This window comes from Polypterus senegalus, chromosome 12 (assembly GCF_016835505.1).
Source record: "Polypterus senegalus isolate Bchr_013 chromosome 12, ASM1683550v1, whole genome shotgun sequence".
Classification (NCBI taxonomy): Eukaryota; Metazoa; Chordata; class Cladistia; order Polypteriformes; family Polypteridae; genus Polypterus; species Polypterus senegalus.
Window position 1 is genome coordinate 13609848 of NC_053165.1, and position 22960 is coordinate 13632807.

General features: G+C 38.6%; 1 protein-coding gene across 7 annotated transcripts in view; it reads left to right on the plus strand.

Annotated features, from left to right (window-relative positions):
* The window catches only part of pxk (PX domain containing serine/threonine kinase), a 64128-nt gene that overhangs the window by 18617 nt on the left and 22551 nt on the right, over positions 1 to 22960 (plus strand). For all 7 annotated transcript variants that reach the window (XM_039773114.1, XM_039773115.1, XM_039773112.1 and 4 more), the window contains exons 4-11: positions 3617 to 3803; positions 5844 to 5921; positions 9663 to 9736; positions 12808 to 12882; positions 13327 to 13431; positions 17054 to 17155; positions 19908 to 20069; positions 22205 to 22322. In XM_039773114.1, the coding sequence (XP_039629048.1) occupies positions 3617 to 3803; positions 5844 to 5921; positions 9663 to 9736; positions 12808 to 12882; positions 13327 to 13431; positions 17054 to 17155; positions 19908 to 20069; positions 22205 to 22322 (901 nt within the window). The remainder of the gene's footprint in view (positions 1 to 3616; positions 3804 to 5843; positions 5922 to 9662; positions 9737 to 12807; positions 12883 to 13326; positions 13432 to 17053; positions 17156 to 19907; positions 20070 to 22204; positions 22323 to 22960) is intronic.

Below are 22960 nucleotides of genomic sequence, written 5' to 3' on the forward strand. Positions count from 1 at the left end.
ACCTGAGTAGGCGCCTGTTTAATTATATTCATTAATAAAGAAAGCAACAGCACCTTCCCTTTCAATTAATTTCTGCTGCCAAGCATCTCTTAAACCCTGCAAAGCTTTGCTCTCTTTAGAAATGTCATTAAAAACAGAAAACATCGGCATGGAACTGAAATGAAAGAACACCATCTACAAAGAACAGCACTATTCAGAAATACATGTATGGGTACTTAGGATGACCTTGTGTCAGTTCAAGGTGTAGGGCTGAAAGAAGAAGCAAGTTGCAATGCTAAATCTCCTTAAGCAGGTGTATTCATCAAGAATGGTCATCTGAGAACTTGACAAAGCACAAAGTTTGTGCAGCATTTGTGGTCATTGAAAGGAACTACAAGTCCTCAAGATGAATTCTTGGGGTGCCAACCGGGTCGCCCCCTGTTTAACTGAAAACAAAAAATCAAACAAAATGTGTCAGGTTATACGTGGGATTGATGGCGCCAAACAAACGAAAAGTCAGGGTCTGAGGAACCTTTCTTGGCTGATAAAGCCTCTCGAAGTCATGGTGAGAAGAGTCTCTGTCCTGTGGTGCGTTCTCTTAATGACTGACACCTCCTTCTGGGAACCACGGCATGTGTAGCAGCAGGACCGGAAGAGGTGGAGTCAATTGCCCTCGCTGGGTGTCTTCTCGGCACTGTGGAGGGAACAAAAGAGGAGAAGGTTAGCGTCGGCACCCCCTCTCGTCCCAGGGTGAAAGTACATACTGTGCATAAGATGAAGGAAGATCCACTGACACACACACACACACACACACGACACATTGTAGGAAGCACTCATTACACCTGGCAATTCATTGTTGAAAAATTAAAGGTGGTGCACTAGTGGCAATAAATCATCTTTCATTAGGTACACGTATTTATTCAAGGTTGGACATGTTGTGATTCAGAAATGTTCTTGTGCACACCACCGTTGTTTTGGTATTTGTGGCCTTTCGATAACTTGAACTAGCTTTAGTTTTGAGATGGTGAAACCACTTAATCTCATACTATGGTCAGAGTCAAATAGATCATACGTTTTGCCCATGCTAATGCTTGATCAAACAACAAAGCCTCTTGACCTTGTCTGCAAACTCTGTGTATTGAGCTGTAGCCAGAGGATTGGAAGTTTGCAGGCACAGACTATTCACATTAATAAGCAGATGTACCTAAGAAAGTTGCCACTCATTTTATGTTCTACACACCTAGTCTATTGGTATACATCCTGTTCAAAGATAAACTAAATGAAATGAAAATCACCATTTGATGATTTTTAGTAGCCATCGTTCCTTTCCTGCTACTAGAAAGGATGTCTTCCTGTCTGTCAATTAGTAGTTTGATTTGCATTTCCACAACATTATCTGTATAGTGTATAATATAACCTTTTAATTTACTAGATTTTAACACAATCAGATATTTACTGGACATCCTGAAATGATATGTCACTTATTTTCCACCTTGCTCAGCAAGTCACGGGGTGATTAATTTTCTTAGAAGGCAACTGGTACCATAGTCTTTCCCAAAAATGTATAGATTGTATGTATACAGGCTAATTTAGAGTAGGCCAGTTGCCCCCTAATCAACTGACAGCATATAAGGTCTCCACCCTTTTCACTGATATCTTGTATTAGCACGGAATAATTTTACTTTTTAAATGTTTAAACCTCATCCATACATTCAACCTCTTTAATTTTGGGCTCATTATTGAGTTCAATCTTCAAATAGTAAGGCCTCACTTGTGGAAAAACTCTACAGTTTTAGTCTCCATATTCCAAAAAAAGACATAGCAGCACTAGAGGAGGTCCAGAGAAGAGTGACTAGGCTGATTCTAGTCAGTCTAAGGCCAGGGTTATACTTCACGCGACGCATGCTGCATCGGATGCTCCTGCTACGCTAGTGTTTGACTGGTTATACTTGTGCACGTACTTTACGTAATCTGGAGGAATCCAGCAGGTGGCAGTGCGAGATATTATCACCGTGAGAACAGGTTTGGCTTCTCTGTGTTGTGAATTGCCTGGAACATCCATTAAATTCCGATGACACCTTACCACGATATCTCTGAAAAGGATATTTAATGATTAAATCCATCAATCCAGGGATGTGTCCATTCCAGCAAGCATTGGGCACGAGGCAGAAACAATCCCTGGACAGGGTATCGCAAGGTGAATACAAGCACACACACATACACTGGAGTCATTTTAGCGGCACCAAATCCCCAAATCTGCATATCTTTGGAAGGAAACCGGAGCACACTGTGGAAATCCAGCAGGAAAACATGCAAACTCCAAGGAGGGAATACCAGCGACGTGACTTCCTGCAAGACAGCAGTGCTACCGCTCCGCCACTGTGTCACCCCCATGTATGTAATTATGAACAGTATTCATTATTTAAATGAAATTAACAATTTATCTGTAAAATGTAGCACACACACTTTAATGCATTTCATCATGAAAGTGATATCAAGTATAAATCTAAAGATTTTAAATTTGCAGAGAGTTGGAATATAATACATGTAATGTGTTCTGTGTGGTGATCTATTGCTGCCTGTCGCTGCTGTCAGGTCCAAGTAGCGATTAAAAACTGGGATGACATTTACGACGGTCTACTAAATAAAGTCTAATAAAGTAAACTACGAGGTTAAAGTGGAGATGTTGAGATTAAAGCAGAAATTTCCACCATGATCACAAAATACACGTTTTCACCATGTCCTTAGTTTTTTTTCTCTTTTGCTCAAATACAGCACTGTGCATTATGTTACTGTTGTGAAGTTGCAAAAAAAAAAAAAGACGGCACAAAAGATGTTATGTGAGACTTTTAAAATGTATCGTTTCATTACAATTAGGAATATGTGACGCTTGAATATAAAAGCACTACAAATGCATCTGTATGTCGGCATTTTGCTTCACCACATCGAACCATTCATCTAACATCGATGCACGCACATTGATTTAGGATCCTCAAAACGGCTTTCTGTCACATGTACATAGTAAATAGAGACTCTGACGTCACATTCCAACTTTTAGCACATCGCGCCCCCCGACTTTTTCCTTGTACTGCAACTTGCGCAACACTTCATGTTAATTTCTGAGGACCTGCTCAGAGGACGCATGAAATGAATGCTGGGAACGCGTGGCAGCCATGATATGAGCACGTACGCGTTCTGAAGTATAAACCGACATTTTGAATCATGAGGAAAAAATCGAAGGAGTAAAACCTTTCCAAATTAAAAGATGAAATAATTGGAGTGTTGAAAATTATGAAAGGAATTGGTACAGCAGATCAATATCATTACCTTAAAATAAATTCTGTAACAAGAACACAGAGATGTGCCTGGGAAATTGTCAAGTGTGAGTTTCACACAAATGCTAAACAGTTTTTCTTCACACAGAAAAACCATTGAAATAAACTACCAAGTAGTATGATGGAGAGTGGGGACCTTCAAATGTCGACTTGATGTTATTTAGGATAAGCTTGGTGAATAGAATGGACCAGCTTATTGGGCCAAATGGCCTGTTCTCGTCACAGTTTATTATGTTCTAGTGTCTTTTGCTAGTTGTAATTGATAATCTCTTTTTTGTGTTTCTCCATTTATCATTATACAGATATCAGGCTTAAATTTGCCTCTACCTCCTAAGAAACTAATTGGAAATATGGACCGCGAGTTCATCGCTGAACGGCAAAGAGGCCTCCAGAACTACTTGAACTTTATCACAACACATCCGACCATTTCACATTGTGAACTTGTCAAGAAGTTTTTGGATCCATCTAACTATTCAGCTAACTATACAGGTGAACTAAATGTTAAGTTCTTAATAATGTCGATTTTGTTATTTGTTGTGTTTTCTTTTTTAGGGCCTAGGGAAATTTCAAGCACAGATAAAGTTTGGCTAACCAAAATGAGCAAGTTACATAATGGTGGAAACAACAAAACAGCAGAGAAGTGCAGACATTGTACAGCATTGTGCTCATGCTGTCTAGCAAACTCACTGCAGACAGGTGAACACAACATTACTGGTAGTCGATCATACAAATGGTAGGCAGCCATGACTCTTGGAGGAATTTCGAGATTGTGATTCAGAGTTTTAACGCAATCTGTTAGCAAAAATTAACAAAATAACCTTTAGGGTTATATGTAAAAAATAACCCTTATGTTTTTAAAAAACAATTAATTTTTGACAGTGCTTCAAACTGATTAAAATAATATTTCCATCTGTGTATTCTGTTTACATATCCACCAAAATTGTATTTATGATGCTTGGTGCGTTTATTTTTTTAATTAAATGTGTGTGTAATTGTAGTTAGCATAGTTAGCACTGCTTGTTCACTGTTCCAGAAGCCTTGTTTCAATTCATGGCCGTCACCTTGTGTCAGTTGCAGTGTACTTGAGATAGCAGTGTACTAATTGTGGATCAGCACCATGCTACGTAGTATGGTACTATGAGTAGACGATCCTCACATCTAAATGCCGTTGTAATGAACATCAGAACAAGACCAATATTGAGTTAAACTAATCCGTAGCTAGTCTTGTTTTGGTTTCATGTTTCTCTTTGGTTTGCTCAGCAAACAATCTAATCGCTCATTAACTGTGATGTGCTGGCAATTAACTTCTTGCCCTCTCTCTGTTAACGACGTGCTGTTACACGTTCCTCTCGATTTAAAGTAACAGAGCACAGGAACATGTACATCCTCATTTAAACTTGATAAAAAAATAATTTGCAGTCATTAAGCTACATTAGATCAAAATGAGTGCAGCGATCGTTGTTTTATATGTTATTCACTTAAGGCGTATGAAAATCCATCCCATCCCTGAAGTCAATTCCTGTTAAAAAAAAAAAAAACAATGACAACAAAAGGTAAATGTTAGTAGAATCATATCTGAAGCATAATTGTCACTCTGTAAATCCTGGGTGGATCTGCCATCACATCCAATGGCTGAGCAGTATGTAAAGGTTTTTTTCCAAAATTGTGTTAATTTAGCACACGCCCAAAACTTATGGCCTAGCGATGCTAGAGCTAGATGGCAGCGCTCATAGGTTGGATCCTGCCCTGGGTGCATGTTACACAATTTTACAATTTTAAACGAGATAAATGTGGTCAGTGAAAGACTTTGAATTGAATTCTAGAGTGTATCTTCTGAATGGGTGATATCCACTCATTTTTCGATCCTGTTCTCTAGAATCTTTGAAGCGTAGATTCTTTGAAATATTTTTATATATTATTAAAATGCTAACCGAGTCTTCATCAAGACTAACCAATATAGCCTCAGAGATAGATAGATATAGGTGTGAGATTTGGAAAGTTGGGCAAGTTTCTTTTAAAACAATTTCTAATTTGTATCAGGAAAACAGGTTTGTAGCTGGAAAGTTAAATTTGAAACATTTAATTGTTCATAAGATGTAGATATATTATCTATATAAAGATCTTGTGTCTTATTCCCTAGTGTTTTGTTGTATGTTAAACATTGAGTAGGTCAGAGAAGGTGGAAAAAAGAGATTATCATGTATAGGAGCAACAGATAAGAGCTTTTCTACCTTAAAATGTGTCTTGTATAGGTTCCTTATTGTAAGTAATTGATGGATGACTGAATTGCTGGCAAATTAACGATAGTCAGTATTGATATACAGAACAGGACATAGTGGTGACCTTGTTTAGACCAACCAAACCTTTTCTGTGAGTGAAGTGTATCTAGACCACTGCTGTTTAATCTGGAATTGGTTTATTTCTGGTGAATTATTTCACTTGGCCATCTGCCTCCACGCTTGTACTCACTGAAACATTTGCATGAGAGACTTGTTTCAAAAACACAAATTTTGTCACATTCATTTTCAGAAACAGCCCTACAGCAAGTCTCCATGTTCTTCAGATCTGACCCCAAGTGGGAAGTGATAGAACCCCTCCGAGAAATGGGTAAGTAGAATAAGCCCCGGAGGGCTGCCTTGTGTAAATTTTTATTAGCATGATTAATTATGAGATAAAGGAAGAAAAACTGTCTGATGCGACTAGAGTCTGAGTGAGCCTGGTTGACAAGTGGCAGTTTTCGAAGTCATCTCAGCCTATTAGCAACCAATAAGGGCAGTGGACCCATTAAGGCATATCCTGTATATAAATATGAAGCATACTGTATATATTGGGGCTAAAGGAACTCTGAAAACAATTGACTATAAAGTCTGTCTGCCAGTGTTTCATATTTGAGTTACTGGCTTCAGTATTCTGACATGTGGTAAATATTACTTGTGTCTCTGTGCCAGACTTATCAGGGCTCATGGGCTCTTGTGAAAGCATATGTACTGTTACTCATTTTGTGATTCTGTTAACCTCCTTTTCCTTTGCTTGCTTTTCTTTCAACATCAGTGTTACCAAAAACAAGTGAAACTGTACTGAAAAGTTTGTTTTGCAGATCCAATAATTAATAATATTGACACCTCGTTGAAAAAAAGGCCTGCATGTTAAAGAACAAAAGAAGATTCCAAAATATATATAAGAGAATATATATGTAAGAGCCAATCTTAGAAAGTTGAAGCTTTGAGGTAGTGTTTGCTTAATTTGAATAGAATATAAATTTCTTTCATAGACAATGGTATAGTCTTTTCCCCCTGTAAGTTAGTATGAGATGGAACTTAATATAACTAAGATACAGTGTGTTAATTCAGTCAGTTGTGGTTTAGCACAGGTCTCAGTGCACAGGGAATTAAAAGAGCCATTTTCAACATAGAAATGGGATAGGCATGTTGTTTTCTGACCGTTTTTAAATGGTTCAGAAACCTTTAGAAGTGATTTTGTAGCTATTAGAAATGTTACGTAACAAGATTTATAAGCTTTGGAACAGAACTTCTCTTAAACAAGAACTTTTCTAATTTTTGATATTTTAATTTTTTTTTTTTTGTGTGAACTGTTTTACTTTGAATTTTAACTAAAACTTTTAAAAACTGAGATGTTTTGTCTGGAATCATTTTGACGTATCCAGCTTTTGCTGAATCCCATTTACAAGCCAGAGCTGCAGAATTTTGGTAACTTTGGGTAAATGCAGCTACAATATAAATTAATGATTACTTATTTCATTAAAAGTCTAAATAAAGGTACATCTTGGAAACCTGTCAGTTACAGAGTAAATAATGAAAAACTGAAGCTTGTAGTCCATTAATAAAATGCATTAGGTATTAAAGTTTGTGATGGGCAGCCATGGCCATTATTTGGCTGGGACGCCAATGGAAGGGAAGGACGGGGGACAGAGGATCGCTGAGACAGTACCTCCCCAGGGACGCTAGAGGGTGACATCCTGGGTGGCTGTGGCACCACGGATTCCTGTAGGGCATGCTGGGAACTGAAGTTGGGTGCAACCGTGTTGGATTCTGTATGGGGCTGCCAAGGGGAGCTGCAGCACTCCCAGGTACTGAATAAAAGGAGCCGCCTCACTCCACGCTTGGAGCCAGAGTTGGGAGGTGGAGGACAAAGCTTGCTGGGAGAGGAATTTAGGTGGCAGAGAAAGAGGGAAAGCAGGAGAAGAAAGAAGGGACTGAGCATTACTGCTTGTGCTTTTGTACTGTGCTGTGTAGTGGGGAGTGGGGAAAAGTGGTGCCCCACAAAAAATTAAATGTGTGTTGCCTTGGACTTGTGTCTCTCTGTCCAGGTTTGGGGAGCTGTATACCACAAGTGATTCTATTGTTTAGAGTATTTACCTTTAGCTCCATTCAGTGTTTTATGAAGTTTAAATTTCACCCAAAATTATCTAACTGCCTTCACTGTCACCTCTACTGCCACTTAACACCAGGAACTCCGTTGCAGGCTTACAACTTCAAGGAACTGCAATTTCTTGTACTTTTCCCCAAAGGTCAAGTTGTGCCATCAACCCTGTAGGCCTTGAATGCTGTATCTGTAGTAAATGCATAAGAGTTCAGTTTTTTCTTGACTATAGTATAGCTCCCCATCATGAACATTTTAGAACACTAGAACAATCTGGACAGGAACAGGCCATTCAGCCCAACAAAGCTCACCAGTCCTGTCCAGTTAAGTTGTCCAATATAACATGAAGTCGAGTTTTGAAAGTCCCTAAAGTCCTTCTGTCTACCACACTACTAGGTCACTTACCATATACACTCATGTATAAGTCGGGTCTTGCATCAGTTTCTCAGACACATCTAATTTTTTTGCAGCAGCACAGTTTCCAGTTTCTTTCACTACTTCAATGACGTTTAATTTAAAACCAGCTTCATATTTTCTTCTGATCGAACACTGGATTGTAGATAAGGGATGCTCTTACTATAAAGGTGTATGAGGGGGTGAGATACAAAAAACACAAATCTGTGCAAATGTTGCTTCGGAATAGTTTGGGTATTGCCGTGTGGTCATGTAGGCACAATGCATAGAGAAAAAAAAAAAAAGCCTGTGTGCTCCGTGGTTACTCTCTCAGGTGGGTGTTCGCATAGCATAATCTCTTAGACCATTAGCATGAGTTTTCCACATTCAACTTATTTGACCAACATTATAAAATACCAGAAATTATATTGTAAAATCAAGTCCCGAACTTATCCGCGAGTATATACGGTATTCCATGTGTCTGTGGTTCTCTGTGTAAAGAAAAAAACTTCCTATGTTTGTGCGAAATTTCCACTGGACAAATTCCCTTCATAATTTTACACCCTTCAGTCAGGTCTCCTCTTAATCGTCTTTTGCTTAAACTGCAAAGGCTCATCTCTTGTAATCTTTCCTCATAATTCATCCCCTGTAGCCCTGGAATGATCCTAGTTGCTCTTCATTGGATTTTTTCTAGCGCTGTTCTGTTCTTTTTGTAGCCTGGAGATCAAAGCTGCACACGGTACTCCAGATGAGGCCTCACCAGTGTGTTATAAAGCTTGAGCAGAACCTCCTTTTGACATGTAACAACGTGACAATGACATGACAATATGCCTGATTTTGAGCAGACTAGAGTAGAGGAGCTGTATAATCATGAGGGCACAACTACTTGAGGCCTTTCTACCAAATGTGAATAAGTTTGCTAAGGTTAACGTCTGCTGTCTTTTCAATTCAGTTTATTCTTGTACAGTGCTCTTCTCTAACAGTAATGGAATACTTTGGTATTCAGAAATGATTCTTGAGTATTAACCTCAGCATTCCTTTAGAAATGAGAACATACAATGTCAACAGGTCCAAGAATCAGATACTGTTCTAAAAACGTTTGTGTGAAAAGGCAGCATGCAGTAATAAAGCTCAAAGGTGTGTTTAAAAGCAAAAGGCCAATTAACTTTTATCTGCATTTTTCACTGGAACTGATCAAGGCCTCTAGCTCTGATAGTTTTACTTTTATTCTCCACTGCTCTTTTATGACATCATAACTCAGAAAACCTGTTGAAAGAGCTCTTGTTTAAAGGGGGTTTGCTATCAACTCACTTCTTGTAAATCAGAAGGCAGAAAGCCCTTACTGAGTCTGTGTTCACCTACTCATGGTGGTCAGTGTTGTTAATGGTGCCGTATCAAGTAAAGACTAAGGATTGTTTCATTTATGGCTGCTAAAGGATAATTTGAAGTAGAACAGAAAAAAAAAATCTAAAGCTGGCATTAAAGTGTGTTGGTTTATGCAGCCTTTCTTTAACATGTAGCTTTTTTTTAGGATGAAGCTAGATAATGTAATGTAATTTTTTTTTTTTTTTAAAGGTTGGCGGATACGGAAGAGATATTTTTTAATCAAAAGCAAAGATCAACCCAAGGACCGTCAAGTTTTAAGCTGGGTAAGTAAAACAAAATCAACTCATTAAAATTAAAAAAAAAAATCACTCAAAACACCTGTATGTTCTACAGTATGTACAATAAGAGAATATGTACAGACTAACTATCTGCCAACCCTCATACACTAAATTTATAAACTTGGTTTTCCAGCTTAGGGGTACATTGAACTGAAGTCTGTCCCAGCAGTAGCAGACACAAACCTAGAACCAGGAACTATAGAAAGAACCAAAAGAAACATGAGAGGAAACAGGCAGGATTAGCAGTAGTGTAGCTAGGGTACAAGTAATGCGAAGTGTGCAGTGTGCCCCCAGGCCTTCTACATGTATTGTCAAACTATTGTGAATTAAGGCCATGTCACACTGTAATAGAGTTACATTTACATTTATCTATTTGGCTGCCTTGCACCCTGTGATGACTGGGATTAGCTCCAGCAGACCCCTGTGACTCTGTAGTTAGGATACAGTGGGTTGGATAATGGATGGATGGATATTTTGCTGACGTCTTCATCCAAGGTGACTTAAAATGTTTGAGATACAATAGGCTACATTTCTTTTGTTTTTCTAGTTGGAGCACAGGCAGGTGACATATATGTATCTCTGTGTTGACATTTGCTTTCCTTTGTAATGCCATTAAAAAAATAGAACATGAAACAGTAAAGAAAAGGACAGTCCAATCCAAGAATGTCTTTATGAGGTCTCCATAGCTGTACCTGTACTTACAGAAAAACACGGTATATGAACAGGAAGTACGTACAATAGGGTTTTTATTTTTAATTAAACTAAGGAAGTTTCACAGAGCTGAAAACCTGAAGATCTAAGCCAGTAAGGACACAGTATATTTTCCCCTTATCAGACTTTTCTTACAGAGGACTACTTACATTTGGGAGAAAGACAAGGAACAACTGCTGTCAGGGACAATAATGGAAGTATATACCCCAGGGTAGGATCAAGCTGGTGAGCCATAATGTGTGTGCCCTTCATGATTCATATTTGAGTTAAGGATTTCAAAACCAGCTTATACCAAGACAGCAAAATATAGGTGTTAGGATGGGTAGTTATTTCTTTAACTGTTCTTGTAAATATCTGTAGGTTTTGTTTTGCCATTGTTGTTGTTGTTATTTGCATATAATTAAACAATATACTGTATATCTCAACCTCCGATCAGATCTATTTAATGTTGTAGCGTTGTTTGTGACCACGAAACCGGAGAAGATCTAGCAAGGGATAGTGGGTTATCCTAAAGTTAAAGGGAAGAATGAAACCCCATTAGTAGTGGCTGATATATTACATTAAAGATCCCGAACTGTTACAACATTATGCATTTTTCCAAGTGATTTTCAGTCACAGGCTGAAATCCAAAACTCCACACTGGAGTGTTCTCACTGAAGTCGTATTTTGAGATCTCAAAAATTCAAAGATTGGGCTGTGTATTTTTTTCTGTTTACACAACAGAGGATATATCTAGTCTGTGCTGGATATGTCAAAAAATAAGAACTGGGTCAAGTGAAACTGGAGCTGTAAATTCAGCATCAGAGGGATTTGTTTGTGCATGAAAGTAACATATCTACATTTACAGAATCTTATAGATTATGACACTGACACCCTACTGATCATTTACAGTTTACACCTTTCACACTGTTCCCCTCAGGCTGAAAATGTAAAAATAAGGAAGAAGATTTAAACAAAGGTTCTGAAATGAAAGTTAAATGAAGAGCACTCTAGTGTGACTGCATCTGCAGGGCGTAGGCCGCAGTTCTTACGTATGAAACGACTTGCAGATGCACTGTGCTGCAAGTATTCTGTGCTGCAGCATTACCAGGGGCCTCATGTATGAATTGTTCATATACACAAAAATGTTGCGTACGCCCATTTCCACACTCACTTCGAGGTGTATAAAAACTAAACCTGGCGTAAAGCCGTGCACATTTTCATGGCAGGGTCCCCCTTTCCATACACAAGTTTCTGCTTGGTTTTGCAAACTGACAGCACCCAGCGACAAAGCAGTGCTACTGTTTCTGTGGTCTGTTTTTCTTTTTTAGATTCACATCTAAATGTGAATATCTTCGTCGACTGTGATATCTGACCCCATCTTTTTTGTTTCGGGTACTGTGTGACTTTATGAACTTGAGCTTTCGAGTGTCTTTGCCACGCTTTTCTTGCTTATACCACTGTGTAAGCCAACAAATAGCACATTTTTCCTTGCCTCAACTTCACATTTGCTGAAATTCTTTTTTTCCCACATGATTTTGCCCACTGTCTTTTAACCCAACACTGAACGGAAGATGATATTTATATTGCTTTGCATTTAAAATATTCAGAATTCTGGGAGGAGTTGTGGTCAGGCGGCAGGCACGTGCATGTGCGTTACACTTCACGCTGACCGAGATTTATGGAGCAGAAGTGCGTTGAAGTTGGTTTATGCACAGTTTTGTGCATCTGAATTTATTTGTGCGTACACACATTTCCACTTTTCTCTGTACGCCATGTTTTAGTGTGAATTCTACACAAGGCCTGAGGCTTTTAAGTGAGACGTCTTAGATGTAAAAAAGGTTTTCCAATGCTGTATCTGTCCTGGTGTCTATATAAACACAGGGAACTCCAGTTTCTGTACTACATCTTGCATGAAGAAGGGGCCTGAGTTGCCTCAAAAGCCTGCATATTGTAATCTTTCTAGTTATCCAATATAAGGTGTCATTTTGCTTAACTTTTCATCACATCCATGGTACAACACCCTAGTACTGCAATGTATTGTATAAATCCAGAGTTGCCTTGCACAACTCAAATAGTGGTTTCTGTTCTGTTTCAGGTTCTGTTTAATGTGTTCTGTTTGTTCTTTATATGGTAAAAGCTTCTAAACTTCATGCTGGCTCTGGAAGCCTGTTGTAGTGGCTCAGTGCTGCTCTTCTGGCCTACAATCTGTTACCACTCCTTTAAAAATCATCTCCAGGTAACGCAGTATGTATCATAAGGAATCTGGACGGCTCATTGTTTTGTGATTCATTTAGGGACTAGCTCTGCGGTACTTTAAAATAGTTTTTAAATTATTTTGTTGTGTTTTACTCAAATAAATACAGGCTGACCTGGGCCCAGATAAGTTTCTTTCTAACAAAGATCTGCAGTCGGCAGTGAAACTTCTTCCATCTTTATCCGTAAGTACTGCAGATTCTCATGAGTTATTTTGGGTTTTGACAAGTTTACTTTGACAGATGATGAGCTTAGTAGCTCAACATGAAAACATTCAGAAAGCTCCCAGCAGTAACTTCAAATTGCCACTGTACAGTTATAACGGACATTAAAATGTGAAAATATACTGCCGAACAGCATGGCCAATTCCTGACAAATCCTGAAAAGGATCCTTTTGGCTACAGGGCCTCAGTTATATTTTTTTTTTAATAAGCTGGTGCTATCTGCATGCCTGCATGCTGTACAACTATCTGATTACTCATCTTTGCCTCATATGTTCACACAATGTGACCCCACATGCCTAATGACTGTTGCACAATATCTTAAATGAAAAGGTCTGTTGTCTGTGCCAGTCACAGGCTCTGGGGGTATTACAGTATGTTCTAATGAACTCACTATTTTTTTTCCAGCATCCATACATTTACCCAGTGACGTTTGCCACAACTGGTGAGTCTTCTGCATTGGTCATTCGAAAGTTCAGTGAAAAAGGAACGATAAGGGATCACATCTGTAAGGTAATCAAAAAGTTGTAGCTTTATGTACTTATAGGATATAAGTAAAAGTTATCAAGACTTACAAGATTCTTCTTTGACTATCCCTATAAAGTCATCCAATGTATTTTTGCTGTTTGTGTTTTAGTGAAGGCTTGCTTTTTGCGTTAAATAAAAGTTTGAAGTAAGTTCTGCTGTAGTCCTATTCTGTGTAATGATTGAGTAAATTTCATTAGGTGAATCAATCAGTATTTCTTCAATACTTATGCAGCATTTAAAAATGTGTCATGCTATAAGACACAGTGTCATAATGTGTTAAAAAGTATTACTTCTGGTTTTCCATCCTGTTGTGAAATGGGAGAGATTCTTTATTTTAAGCCTGAGAAAATATGTGTGTCATTTTGAAGGAGGCCTTATGATGTCCATATGTTGATTCTGCTAGCATGATTAAGAGTGCCGTACTGAATAAGGAAGTTAAAACGCTTGTTGATATTTACATTGAAGTTATCTGGTGTTAGGGTGCCTGAGCATACTGTAGGAGTTTTTTTCAACAAATTCCATGTCATTTACATATCTTTCAGTAGGTTTTTTGTTCCATTATGGTAAATATATTTCTATATAACTTAAGTGTGCTTTATTGTAGAGCATTGCTCAGAAAATATTGCGATTGTTCTCTTTGACTCAAAGAGTTTGACGCAACTATGATGTGAAGGCAAAATTGGGATGGGAATACACATAAGCTTCTCACATGTGCCGATTATCCAAGGGGTTCGCTGGTAAATTGCCATTTGAGTGAGATATGTGAACACAGTTAAGCTAAGAATCCAGTGGAAGCCAACGTAGAGGTTTCCAGATCAGAACAGTTTGCCGGGATTGGCAACAAAGCTCGCCAGTCCAATACCCCTCATTCTTCCAATATAATATCAAGTCTTTATTTGATGGTCCCTAAAGTTCTGTCTACCAGTCTTTTACTCCATGTGTCTTGGGTTCTCTGTGTGAAGCAAAACTTCCTAATGTCTGGGTGAAATTTACCCTCAACAAGTTTCCAACTGTGCTCTCATGTTCTTGTTGAACTCATTTTAAAGTCACCATCTCTATCCACTGGTCTAATTCCCTTCAAAATCTGAAACACTTCAGTCATGTCACCTGTTAATCTCCTTTTTCTTATATCAACAGGTTGTGTTCTAATCTCTTAACACATTCATACCTTGCCAACAGTCACCTTAACTAACATGCACATTTTTGGGATTATGGAAGAAACTTCAATTGTCATGTGAAAGTCCACAAAGTATGGGAATGATATGCAGCCTTCATATAGGTAGAAACCAGGCTGGGGTTCAAACCCATATCCCTGAAGCCATGAGACAGCAAGAAAATTGCTGGCTTTTAGTCTGTGGCTAAATGTAACACAAGATGGAGGAGACTCTGTGTCACTTAAAATGTCTTTTCAGCAGTGTTGTGCCAAACAGATACAGTGGGATGCAAAAGTTTGGGCAACCTTGTTAATAGTCATTATTTTCCTGTATAAATCGTTGGTTGTTACGATAAAAAATGTCAGTTAAATATATCATATAGGAGACACACACAGTGATATTTGAGAAGTGAAATGAAGTTTATTGGATTTACAGAAAGTGTGCAATAATTGTTCAAACAAAATCAGGCAGGTGCATAAATTTGGGGACCGTTGCCATTTTATTGATTCCAAAACTTTTAGAACTAATTATTGGAACTCAAATTGGCTTGGTAAGCTCAGTGACCCCTGACCTACATACACAGGTGAATCCTATAATGAGAAATGAGAGTATTTAAGGGGGTCAATTGTAAGTTTCCCTCCTCCTTTAATTTTCTCTGAAGAGTAGCAACATGGGGGTCACAAAACAACTCTCAAATGACCTGAAGACAAAGATTGTTCACCATCATGGTTTAGGGGAAGGATACAGAAAGCTGTCCCAGAGATTGAAGCTGTCTGTTTCCACAGTTAGGAACATATTGAGGAAATGGAAGACCACAGGCTCAGTTCAAGTTAAGGCTCAAGTGGCAGACCAAGAAAGATTTCGGATAGACAGAAGCGACGAATGGTGAGAACAGTCAGAGTCAACCCACAGACCAGCACCAAAGACCTACAACATCATCTTGCAGCAGATGGAGTCACTGGGCATCGTTCAACCATTCGGCGCACTTTACACAAGGAGATGCTGTATGCGAGAGTGATGCAGAGGAAGCACAAACAGAGCCGCTTGAGGTCTGCTCAAGCACATTTGGACAAGCCAGCTTCATTTTGGAATAAGGTGCTGTGGACTGATGAAACTAAAATGGAGTTATTTGGGCATAACAAGGGCGTTATGCATGGAGGAAAAAGAACACCGCATTCCAAGAAAAACACCTGCTACCTACAGTAAAATATGGTGGTGGTTCCATCATGCTGTGGGGCTGTGTGGCCAGTGCAGGGACTGGGAATCTTGTCAAAGTTGAGGGACGCATGGATTCCACTCAGTATCAGCAGATTCTGGAGACCAATGTCCAGGAATCAGTGACAAAGCTGAAGCTGCAGCCAGGACTGGATCTTTCAACAAGACAACGACCCGAAACACTGCTCAAAATCCACTAAGGCATTCATGCAGAGGAACAAATACAACGTTCTGGAATGGCCATCTCAGTCCCCAGACCTGAATAGAATTGAAAATCTGTGGTGTGAGTTAAAGAGAGCTGTCCATGCTCGGAAGCCATCAAACCTGAATGAACTCGAGATGTTTTGTAAAGAGGAATGGTCCAAAATACCTTCAACCACAATCCAGACTCTCATTGGAACCTACAGGAAGCGTTTAGAGGCTGTAATTTCTGCAAAAGGCGGATCTACTAAATATTGATTTCATTTCTTTTTTGTGGTGCCCAAATTTATGCACCTGCCTGATTTTGTTTGAACAATTATTGCACACTTTCTGTAAATCCAATAAACTTCATTTCACTTCTCAAATATCACTGTGTGTGTCTCCTATATGATATATTTAACTGACATTTTTTATCGTAACAACCAATGATTTATACAGGAAAATAATGACTATTAACAATGTTGCCCAAACTTTTGCATCCCACTGTATAACCACTTAAAATCAACAGTCCAAGTTTGATATGTGTTATTATTTTACAGTTGGTTTTCCTTCTAACCACTTATAAGATATTTTTTGAGCAACATCGGTGTGCTCAGACACAATGCTTTTATAAAATTAGTAAGCAGATGGGCACCATAAGCAGAAACTGACATTTTAAAACCTATGAATGGGACATATTGAGCATCTGAAATGGATCTGCCTGTTAGGTAGAAGGAAGAGGTTCGATGTCATTCAGTATGGGGAATGCAAATGTTTAATATGGTCTTCCCTCATTGCACACCTTGTGTAACACCTGATGAAACCTTTGTGTTGCAATGTAGTAGTCTGATCAATTTCAGGTCTTAATGACACATGCTGGGTCCTCACGGTTGAGAACTTCTTGCTAGCTGATACTTGATTGCATTATGTAACGGTAACCTCATCCTGGAGCTTCACAGGCTGATGGTCCTGTCACACCATTATCTAATGTGATCAAAACAGCACAATCCTTGCTGTCATAAGTTTCCAGTTTTAAGTGTGTATGGTTTTTTTTATAGGCAAAACCTAAAGATACCTTCCTGAAAAAGTACTGTATGCCCAAAAAAATCCAAGGCCTTGAACTGCAGAAGATCAAGCTGTTTTCAAGACAGATCCTAGAGGTAGGCAAAAAGTCTTTTTTTGATTTCTTTAAGTGTACCACATTGCTGTCCCGCATGTCAATTAAACTACAATGTCTTTTTAGCAGTGTTGTGCCAAACTGATTTTAAATGGTTTAAGTTTGCTGTAGTCTTTACTACAGAGTGTGCAGCCCCTGCTGGTCCCTGATCACCTCTAAAATGTGGAAGTTGAAGTTTTAAACTTTACGGGCCTGCTTTTGGAGCAGCACAGCCAATCATTTTTGGACTCTGTCGCATGCTGGCACATATGATATCATTTTATTTACTGTGATAATGGATTTAACTGACGTATGACTTTACATTTTCAAGTGTGTGTTTTTAAATGTCTGCTTCCACAGTTTGACCGATTCATCTGCATTCTGAATGACAAACATTTTCTTCAGTACAATAACAATAGAACTGAAGCATGGATTTTGTATGGATCCTAATTTCACCCTGCCCAGGGACTGTTCCTTCCCTGCCCCCTGTGCCTGCTGGGATAGGCTCAAGCTCCCCCATGACCCTGCTCAGAATGAAGAGGGTTAAAAGATGGGTGGATGGATCCTGTTTTTAAAAAATACTAGGGATGTTGAAATAGTTTTCCGAACTCTATTGAGAATTTCAAAAAAAAATGTAATCACTTTTGTACATAGTCACCTTCCTTAGTGATGCAATTTTCCTAGCATTGTACCAATTTTTTAATGCCATCAGCAAAAAATGTTTTTGGTTGAGTGCATAGTCACTGATGCATCATTTCTTTCACATCAGGATTCTTTCTTCATTCCGTGGGGGTCGTGGCTATAGCTGGACATCCGGAGCACTCTGCATCCATCACACTAGTATGGCCATTTTCAAACATTTCAATCCACTCATAGATGATTCTATGAGAGAGAACTTTATCCCAATATTGAGCACACATGCGGAGATGAATTTGTGCTCCCAGTACACCTTCTTCCAACAAAAAGCGTATGACAGAACATTGTTCCTCTTTATAAGTTTGGCAGCCATCTTCACCACAGCGTGACAATTCTTATACTAAACTGTAAGGGCAGCCAGCTTGGCAGACAGAACTCGTCACATGACACTCTCAGACACGACCAATCACTACTCCTCCCACCTTCACCATTTCCATCGAAAATATAAAAGTGCGGAAACTTTTTGAACGTCTCTCGTATTAGTGTGCAGTGAATGGGATAGTGGCGTAGTCAGTAGTGCTACTGCCGCCGCATGGTTCCAGCACGCCGAGTTTGAATCCCACACACAGTCATTTTTCATGTGGAGCTTACATATTCTTAATTTTTCTGTGTGTGTGTGTGTTTTTCCCCACATTGCTTTTTCCTGAGCAGGGGAGCAGGAAGCTGTTCCAGCAAACATGGAACAGAAGGCTGGAACAATCCCTGGGCAGGGCACCAGTTCGCCACAGGGTTAATGCACACACACACACAAACACGCTCTCAGTATGGCCAATTTATCGTCGCCAATCCAACTAAAATGCATGCCTTTGGACTGTGGGAGGAAATGCCCAGTGGAAACCTACATGGAAATGGGGAGAACATACACAGGGAGGATCGAGGATGTAAACGCCAGCCTCTTTGAGAGGCAGCAACACCACCATTGTGCCACCATGCTGTCCTGAGTTGAGAAATGTAGTCTTTAGTTTGGCCATTACCTATTTGTAACTTTGTACACTCTGCACTACTGTAAATCTAAAATCTATGCAGCAGCACTTAGTTCAATACATTTTAAAGTTTTAGGATTACTTTTTAACACAAAATGTGAGAAGGCACCTGAAAATGTAAAAACAAAATGCATATATGTCCTAATGGCCCGAGCCTGAGTTAGTTTGTCCACTTTTGGCCCCAAGTATCTGGTCGGCACAACAGGACAGGCTGTCACTCTTTCAATGACATTTGTGTCAAACGTACAATTTTTAAAGCATATTTAAATTCTTGCAATAAGATGACATTTGTTTTTTGTTTTTTTTTTCTGTTATTACCATTTTTTCATTTAAGACTTTATTCTGTCTAGTGTATTAAATGTGCTCTCTTTGTGATTTTGAAAGTACTTTTTGTTTTTATTCGGTAATCTTTGACTGGTGATCTGCATACACATGCAAATAAGCAACTAATATAAGGACAGCAAAGGCCACACCAGTCAAAGTGCAGACTTTGAGTTTGTTTGTTAAATTTCCCCACGAGTGACGAGTGCTGAGCATTTTCCTTGTCTAGAGATGATGTGTTGCGTAGGCTTGTTTGCTTTTGCCTTTATGCCCAGTGTGTTGCTTACTTAAATAATCAAAGTACACTGGTAATCAATGCTGCTTTTTAAAGCCAGGGTTTATTGGTTTAATAAAGTTGAACAAGAATATATACTTTAACATAACATAATTTCTTTCATTAATTTTTTTATTGTATTATTATTATCTGAATTCATATCCCTGGAGCTGCTGCCTCAAAGATACAGGGATTGTTATCTGTTCATATTCTGGTACGTCACTGTCTTTTGGGAATCTGCACATTGCCACGATGGTTGCTTGATTTTTCTTCTTGGTACTTTGCTTTTCCCCCCTTCTTCCTCAAACCCTATTAGGTGACTCTAAACTTCCCCCTATGTAAGTTGACTGGTGCCCTAGCCAGAACTCCCTGCAACTCTGAATTGATTTAAATAGTTTTTTGCGAATGTTAGGCTATGTTCTGTTTTCAGGTTGGTGTGTGTGTGTGTAATAATATTTTAATAAACTTTTGTTTACTTTTAGGTTGTTAAATTCCTTCAGGATAAAGGATTCCCTTACGGTCACCTGCACGCATCCAACATATTACTGGAGGGTGATGAATGTAAACTGCTTGACATCGAGAATTCATTATTAGGACTTCCATCTTCTTATCGATCATTCTTCACTCAATTTAGAAAGATCAGTGTAAGTTTTTAAGTAGATACTTTTGAAAATAAGATGCATCAGTAAGTGGAAAATATGTTAAAAAAAAAAAAAAAGTTTTTCCAAAGCTTCCCCACATTCATGTTCTTCTTTCTAGACAGCTTGTAGCGGTCCGGTGCTGCTACGATTCACACCATCATAAAGAAGACAGTGATTTATTTATTTTTTTAGAGGAGATCCTAGGGATTGCTCCCAGCCTTGGCCCAACCTGTACACACTCACAGAGACAAAATAATGCACACTGGGATCAAACAACAATTAAAGAATATAATGAAATAAATGAAAACAATACCACCCCGTACCCCTACTGTGATATTACATTAAGCACATAAACACAAACAACCCCACACAGCAAAGTCCATGGAAAACAGCACCGGATGTAATGAAATGATGAAGATAGTAAGTCCAGAGATCTGTATGTTGAAAAGGAATGAAAAGACAGTCCTACCAGTATACACTGTAAAGGTGAAGATGGGTGGACGGTTCAGGAGCGCTTCCTTTCTTGCGGGAAAGCCATGAATCCACCATCAGTCCTCGGCACACAGGTAGACAGAAGACAATCCAGACCCCAACAACGAAACAATCCAGGACACAACAACTAAGTACAGTTAAACAGAAGGCAGCCAGACAGGTACATGGAACACAAAATACAAAAAAAAGCAAACAAAATACTTTCTTTGGACACCGGCCCTCCTTTTAAGAGCCACTCTGACCACCTTTGACCCCAACAGCCCCTGCACCCTAGACAGAAGACCAATCAGAGCCTCTGCTGGGAGATGCGGTTTTAACTAATGGTAGCACTGCTGCAAGCTAAGTGGTTTAATGAAATACACCCATTGTGAAAATGTATTTACACAACTATCAATTTATATTCAGCTTAGTTTTAATTAAAATAAAGCAGACAAACCACAACCCTGTCGAGCATGGCAGCCTGGTAAAAAGCCTATGATTCTTCTCATGACATTTAAATACCATGGCAAAGTTGGCACAAGTCTGCTTATACTGATAGTCATTAAGGCTAGCATTCTAAAGCAATTTAGTTTTTTTGTGAAATGGATAAGGCCATTTTAAAGACTTAGTATAGTGGAACAGAGAATTGTATAGAATATTATGATGATGGGCCTATGAACTTAAGTGATTAGTTTAAAGTCTAAGCTAAGGAACTATGCAAGAGCAAATCAGAAGTGAACTTATAAAGAGCAATTCAGGACAGATGGAGATAGCAGTGGTTTTGATTTCTTAAGGGATGTTGGTAAATTTACCAAAGACAGTAGAAGGCAATTGAAAATTCAAAGAAAATGAAAAGATGCTATTATACTTCCAGATAATGAAAACATGAAATAAATGCATATGTTAATTCATCAGAAACAAAAGTAAAGACTAATTTGTGTGCATAAGTTACATTTTTAGAACAATGCAAAACTTTTTTTTAATGATAAGAAATCATTTTATAAAAATAATTCAATTTTGATAGTGTAATTATTTTTCTGTGTAGGATACAAGTCAGGAACTACAATGCCTCTGAGTTAAAGTTGAACATGCTGTCAAATGTGCTGTTATGCATCTGCCGTGCATCAGCAATAACAACCTTACTGATTATGAAGTGCACCATTACTGTGTTACTGTGTTCTCTGATTTGTTTTTTTTTTTTTTTTTTGGATGAGATGACTTTTTACAGGCCTCAGAGTCATGAGATTTACAAATTAATGAAAACCTTTTTTTATGGTTGTCTGCAAATATCTGGTCAGTCCAGCAGTTGGCAAATCCTTTGGGCACATATAGCTTATGTATTAGCCATGGTACCGTGTAATAGAATTATTTAAAAATGTTTCCTGTCAATTGCCCTACGTGTACCTTCAGTGCCTTTCCTCTGTATTTGCATGTGTGAATGTCTCCATTTCTCAAGTGGATTCCAGTAAAACCAGCTTCTCAGGCTCTGCCATTATTTTCGAGGCGCCTTTCTTGCCTCCTGTCCGATTTTGCACTTTCTGTCTTTGAAGGCAAGCAACTCAGCATGCCTTTTACTCCTTAATGTGCGTCTCATACTAACACTTCCTCTCATCGCATCACCAAATAATAAGCTTATATATGTTATTTAATGTTTTATTTTTATATAGACCATGGAAAGCATTGATGTGTATTCATTTGGACACTTACTGTATGAGATGACATATGGAAGACCACCAGACTCCGTTCCAATTGATGACTTTCCTCCTGCACCTTCATCTTGTATAAGTGAGTACATTTTTATCCCTTTACTATAGTTTCGTCCTTTTACTTTCTGCAGAGCCTGTAGTTTAGTCCTCTACTCATATGTACAAAAGCTACTTGTTGACTTCTTATGCTGTAAGTGCATTCTGCATTGTTTAATCCTCACTTTATTGTACAACTGCTCTATAAAAGTGCATTCAATAAAATATTCCTCTGCATCACTAATGGGACTTGCAGACCTGCCCAGTTAAAGGCTTACGTGAAATCCAAGGGGACTGTTGTGCTTAGTATTAACATTTTTTTGTACCCAAACTCTATGTAGCGTCAGAATCTTATTGTAAAATATCTGTTTTAGTGTCATCTGAAGCTGGATCGTGGGGGTAACACTTGGGGCAGTGAAGCCCATATGTCCCTTTCCCCAACCACACTGTGGGATCCCAAGGCATTCCCTGGACATTTGGGAGTTATAATCCTCAGAAGGAAACCTATTTGAAACATACTGCACAAACTTTTTTAAAATGTCTTTTGTTATGTTGAAAAATACAACAAAATTCAGAAATGAAAACACTCAAACTTGCAGTCAACCGCTGGTATCTACAGCACACTGTGTAATTCTTCTACTCGATGAGGAACATTAAGATGTTACAAAGTGATTCACACCA